Source organism: Malus domestica, chromosome 10, assembly GCF_042453785.1.
Source record: "Malus domestica chromosome 10, GDT2T_hap1".
In the NCBI taxonomy this organism is placed as follows: Eukaryota; Viridiplantae; Streptophyta; class Magnoliopsida; order Rosales; family Rosaceae; genus Malus; species Malus domestica.
The window spans coordinates 25321566-25327739 of NC_091670.1; the positions used below are offsets into that span (position 1 = coordinate 25321566).

Genomic DNA, 6174 nt, shown 5'->3' on the forward strand with positions numbered 1-6174 from the left:
TAAGTAATCTCATAAATACATTGAGAAGTTTTAGACACCATCTTTAATTGCGAGTATGACAAAAATACTTGCAAAAAAATACTCTAACACTCATATTAAGGACTACTTAATATGATTGTAGGAGAACTTTAGAATAATTTCATGAACCAGGATCCTCTCCTGAGCAGTTCCCTAGGGATCCCGCAATCATGTCCGTTCATCGTATATCGTGCGGTCAGAAATTATTTAAAATTTAAATTTTAAAATTCAAATATGAATAGTATCTAACGAAAACTGATCGCACGATATAAAATGAACGGACAAGATTGCGAGATCCCTAGGGAACTAATTGCTCAGGAGAGGATCCTGGTCCTAATTTCATATCTACCTTCTTGTAGGTACGTTAGTTGCCATTTATATGTATAGGCTTTGAAGTATTGGGCTGCAAGTTTCACTTCCCTTCATTTTTCTCCCTAACTCATTGGATATTCCACAGGGGCATGTTAGTGGGATAATGCAACATCTCTTCAGCATGATTATAGGGATGAGGATCCTCTCGGGATCCTCACATCTAAGTCATTCATCGTATGTCGTGTTGTCAGTTTTCTTTAGATACTATTTGTATTTAATTTTAAATAAAAAAATTCAAATGATTTCTAACCGCACGATGTACGATTAATGATTAGGATGTGAGAATCCTTAGGATCCCCACAATTTGGATCCATATGGGATCCAAATCCTGATTATAGCTCCACATCCTGATTTTTGAGAGTAGTGAATTGACTTCTTGAGGGGAAAAACTATGCCCCCACAGGCCTAAGTAGAATCAAGTCAAACTAACCCAAGTAAATCCCTATAATTAATCTAAATCAAATCAAAGTATATATGATACTTATACTACAATTTAGTGGTATTCCTCTTTACTTGTAAGTGAGATGTCGTAGGTTCGATTATCGCCAAAGGTGAATTCGAACCACATTATTGCTAACTCATTGTGAGACTTAGCCTACTCCCTCACCCTAACATCGTTTGTTCAAAAAAAAAAACCTACTCTTTTGTTAACTTATTTTCGACATTTTAATCACGGAAAAAATTTCAAAAAAAGTTGTTTTAAAGGATGTCTCCATTCCACTACTTGAGTTGTAACGTTTAATTTAAAATATAAAATAGTTGTTGCTAATATGCTGATGTATACAAAGTTAAAAAACTTTGGTCAAAAATTAAAAACTAATAAGGTTTCAATCAATGTACACTAGTAATTAGGAGCCCCATCAAAATCCTTCTGGACTACTTTGCTATCAAATACATCAAACTTCATAGATTGACTCTTGATATTTCAAATACATTCACTTATCTAGTAGAATTCATATATTTATTTAGAGTTCATGCATTCTTTGAGCAATGAATATGGATTCTGTATTTTCTCTAATTTTTTTGGCCAAAATTTGAGATATCCAACACCCCAAAAAAAAGACTAATCCCCAGAGAGACCCAAAAAAGCTAAAAATATTTCAACCCGCCTACGGGCATAGTCAAATGTTTATAAATAGAAGAAGCACTTACAATTTATAATTTAAGCAATTGAGATCACGTACTCACTTACGGAGACTTTTGAGTTTGAATTTTTTTTTTCTGAATATCACTTGTCCAACCAAAAAAAAAAAAAAAAAGAGGAAACATTTTTTGTCAAACATTTTACATATTATATTGTGAATCCAAAGTCCAAACCAATGATTAAGTAGTAGTACAGGCTAAAGTAAAGTTATTAGTTACTTTATTCAGCCACTGCCAGTATGGCAAGAAAATCACAGAGCATAAATTAACTAGAGTGCAGGAAGATGGCCTTGTTCCACCAAAGAAGCAATGCAATCATCAAACATCTCTTGGATACTCTTAAACTTGAACCCTAGACTCTCCATCTTTGAGGTGTTCATCTCATAATGTGGCCTCCCTAGTTGCTCAAACCTGAAAATTCCCACGTAAATTTTCGATTAATCATCTGATATAACTGATACGCTTAGTGTGACACGCGTTTTTTCTTTTTTAGAGATTAGGATTCAGAATGATTAATTAATTGTAGCTGGTAAAAAATAAAACCTTGCGGGGATAGGTAAGGATGGATATCTTGCAGATAATAAGGAAGCCAACTCGTTGTTGTCCAAAACTGTTGAGCTGCAAAGATATCGACCATGAGCACTTTCATGCTCATATACTAAGATGTGACAGAATGCAACATCATCAATGTGAACATATCCCATCCTTCCATGCCATTTGAATTTTTCTGTTTCTCCTGCTTGAATGTTCAAACAAATAACCATTTAACACGCTTATGATCAAGATTAAATGAAGCGCTTATGATGCAGGGACATAAATCAGCAGTGGTAGTACCTTTAAGCAGGCCAAGAACATCTGATGCAGTAGAACACAAATCAGGGGGCAAACTAGGCCCGATCACGAAGGAGGGTAGGATGGTTACCAAATCAATCCCATTTTCTTTGCAGAAATCCCATGCTGCTTTCTCAGCTAAAATTTTCGACAAAGGGTACCATATCTTTTGTAATTGGTAGATACATAATTTGTCAGTTCACCTTTCGGATGTACCATACGGAATGTACATGGAAAAAGAAATTATTGAGCTTAAGATATGTAATAGCATAGATCATTATAAATCTGCATTGCTTTGTTTTGCAGCTAGCTATTAGTGTATATAACAATGGAAACCTTCAAAGTTATGTCGAATTCGCTGAAAAAATCATCGAATATTGGACTGCATACTGGCAGTGCTAAGGAAAAATCCTTAACAAGAACAGAAAGAGAGGGTTTTGTTAATTAGTGCTACCTGAAGCGTCTCGCAGAGTTCGACAGAGCTCCAAGACGACTCATCAAGCGGTACATTGGAGGAGAAATCCCCATCTGGTCTCACCCTTACAGCTGAAGAAGATGAGGTGAGGACCACGCGCCTTAGATACGGATTCTTCTTACACGAACGTAACACGTTCAGGGTGCCCTCAACAGCCGGTTCCAGGATTTCTGTCTGGATGACAAAAGATACTCACAAACTCAAGTTATGTACAAGACCACTAATTTTAAGCGAAATGTTCTCTTGTCCCGCATGCTATGTGTTAAACTATCAATCTCGGCTATCAGTACGGCGAAATTCTTTTTAAGCGTATAATCTGTATTGATAGTGTAACAACATAACATAAGTCATATATTTAACGAGAAAAAGTTAGACGAGCAACATGCCTTGGGATCAGATGAAGGTTTCAAAACAGGGGAAGCAGAGTGGAAAACACCATGGCACCCCAAGATTGCATCATCAAAGCTGCCTTCTTCCATCAAATCTGCCTTCACCAATCTGAGTCTTTCCTTAGCTCCTTCTAGCCTCCACAAATGCGCCAATTTCTTCTCGTTTCCTTTGAACTCATGCAGAAAACCACATAAGTTTATGTCGAAAAAACGAATCCAATGCTACTTCAAGCAGATTGACTTGGGGGTTACGGTACCTACCTGGATCCCTTACAGTCCCTGTTACATGATAACCGGACAAGAGAAGCCGCTTAATGAGCCAGGATGCCAGAAAACCAGAAGCCCCGGTGACACAAACTTTACTTTTGGATTCGAGTTTTCGATCCATCTCATTCAAATTAGCAGTGCTTTAGTCCAACTGCATATTCCAAGCCACTAGGTTTTATAAGGAATGTATACATATAAACAATATAGAAGTGCATGCTGCGTGCATTGAGGTTTCTCATTAAGAACTGTTTAGGTAAGCCATCCTATGCTTGTGGTTTATTACTATATAGATAATCTTGACCTTTATGAAGTTTATTAAGTCAAGGACATGAGGGAAATGATTTTTAGCTTGAGCTAAGGTTAGAAGTAGGCAAGTCATGCAAAAGTGATGAAGTCCGATGCCATTTTAGCAGCACAAGCTCCATATCAAATATTTGGACTCGATTTCTTGATCCCTCTTATAAACGGATACTAATAAGCTTTGTTGGACGATATTGTAAGTCCAAATTTTTATAAACGATAGTTGTTGACATTATTACATGTAGATACGGCATTAAATTTCTTAAAAAAAAAACACACACTGTTAAAAAAAATAACTAATACAATTACCACTAGATTTAGGGCAAGTTTAGGATTGTTGTGTTTTAAGAATAATTAGTTGTAACATAAAGCAGTTGAGTGTTTAATAAATTGCATTTTTAAAAGTGTTGTGAGTTTGAAAAACAATGTAAAAGAAGTATCTAGAAGGATAAATAATGTCATAGTTTAAAATTAATGAGCGTATTACAGGAATTAAAAATATTCTGAAGGCTTAACTCAGCTTTTTATTAAAGCAACTTTTAAAAGCAATATATAGGCTGCTTTTAAAAACTGCTGTCTGGAAACCATTGCTTTTAAAATAAGCAGTACATTTTGTTTTTACCAATCACTATTTTATTGCTTAACTTTAAAGTGAAAGAGTTTTTTGTTAAAAAAAGCAATACTAAACTAGGAATTACTCTTTCTTATTTTTCATTTTCTAATCAATTAAGGCGGAAAATTTGAACTTAAGTTCTTTTCAAATATTGGGAAGACACAACTACTAAACTTATTATAAGAAATGTGAATTGGAATTATTACGAATCTTGATGTCCCTGCTTTACTAGAACATGAGTGTCAGAGTATTAGATAAAATATTTCCAATTTCTCACTTCCATGTGTTTACTATGACAAATGGTATTAAAAAAAAGTATGAATCACTTCAAAACCTGTAATTGAATACTTAAAAATCAAGATGAGATTAATTAAAAGTAACAATTGAGTAAATTTATATTCATTTTTGATAAACAAGATTAACGAGGAGTTCTGTTTCTGGGTGCGAAGCGCCGTGGGTGCTTTCGTGCCTTGCTACTTCCTATGACGTCGGCCTGGTTCTTTTGGCTGAAGGTTGAGTGCGTGGAAGTAAGATTAATCCTGATGATTGGGGGATGGGTAATCATCTAGCTGATCTATTTGGGGGAGGGATAATTAGGGCTAAGATAATTTTGCTTTTGTTTGTGTCAGACTGGTTTGCTAAGTGGTGGTTTGATTACCTAGCTAATTGCTCTTTACTTGTTAGTTTTTTGGTTGTTTATGGTGTGAGTTTTTCTTTAATTAGTCTAATTTATTGGTTGTCTCTATGGTCTCTATGGTTTCATTTTCGAGGGCCTGGCGTTCTCTCTTCTGTTTGTTGGGACTTTTGGCTCCTCCGGGTCTTGTTGTTTGGGTGTAGATCCCATCTTTACTGGTATTTTGTGGGGTTTTGGGATACTTTTGCTTTTCTTGGGGACTGCTATCTTTGGGAACGTTTGATCTTCCCCTACTTGGTTTGCTTTATTGTGATTGGTTTTAGACTGTTCAGTCTGGTTGCGTTTTATTGGGGCTTTCTGCATGCGGACTTTGATCCCAACAATTGGTGGCTTGGGATAATCATGATCTTTGTCTTACGCTTCTTGAGCTCCCCTGATGACAGTAGGTTCATCGTGTTAGTTTGTTTTGACGGTTGGTTTCCTCCTAATTGGCTCCCTATAAATCGTCACTTGGGTTTTCTGCTTAACCCACTAACCCTAATACTCTCAAGCCTTTCCTTTCGTTTCTCTGTCAAGATGACCAACTCTCAGCTTGCTGCCTCCTCCTCGTCCTCTGCCTATAGACCTTGTATCTGCTCAGAGGGCTACATCCCCATATGGGAGAACCCTTTTCCCGTTCCCGAGCCCGGTCAAAACCTAGTGATCGTTGAGAAAGTGATGAGCACATTCACTATGGAAAGAGGTGTAACTAGGGTCACTACCTACCTTGCTTCCTTTATCAATGTTGACCATATGCTCTCTAGGGTTCTTATGGGGAAGATGTTTGGTCAACCCCTTGATGCTCATTTGATTAAATGGAAGCTAGGTCTCCTGTGGAAAAACGAGGTGAAGAGTACCTTTTATCTGGACCATTTTGGAAGGAAATGGTTTGCTCTTGAGTTCACGGATGAAGACGACTTGAAGTATGTCTTAAACAATAGGCCATGGTATGTCTGGGGCCAAATTTTCCATCTGGAACGATGGAAACAAAACTTCAAGGATACTGATATTATTACTAAGCTGGTGGTGTGGGCGAGATTGCCGCATGTTCCCGGTGCAGTACAAAGAAGAACAAATTATCAGGGACATCACT

General features: G+C 36.8%; 1 protein-coding gene across 2 annotated transcripts; it reads right to left on the reverse strand.

Moving 5' to 3' along the window:
• Positions 1 to 1681: 1681 nt before the first annotated feature.
• On the reverse strand, positions 1682 to 3643 carry LOC103445504 (tetraketide alpha-pyrone reductase 1). Of its 2 annotated transcripts, none has more exons than XM_008384529.3 (6): positions 3490 to 3643; positions 3226 to 3395; positions 2819 to 3013; positions 2368 to 2530; positions 2077 to 2269; positions 1682 to 1944 (listed from the first exon to the last, which is right to left on the reverse strand). In XM_008384529.3, exons 1-6 carry the CDS (start codon positions 3614 to 3616, stop codon positions 1803 to 1805), a joined length of 990 nt encoding a protein of 329 aa, XP_008382751.3. In that variant the 5' UTR covers positions 3617 to 3643; the 3' UTR covers positions 1682 to 1802. The 2 variants fall into 2 exon arrangements, with proteins under 2 accessions (XP_008382751.3, XP_070662538.1); XM_070806437.1 differs by having other exon boundaries at positions 2077 to 2272.
• Positions 3644 to 6174: the final 2531 nt, after the last annotated feature.

Excerpts from the sequence above, each read along its gene's own strand:
- LOC103445504 (XM_070806437.1), bottom strand. The coding sequence starts at position 3,616 with ATGGATCGAAAACTCGAATCCAAAAGTAAAGTTTGTGTCACCGGGGCT. Across the intron at positions 3,014-3,225 it reads AACCTTCATCTGATCCCAAG|ACAGAAATCCTGGAACCGGC; the intron begins GCATGTTGCTCG and ends TTTGTCATCCAG. Across the intron at positions 2,273-2,367 it reads TGTTCTTGGCCTGCTTAAAG|CAGGAGAAACAGAAAAATTC; the intron begins GTACTACCACTG and ends TGAACATTCAAG.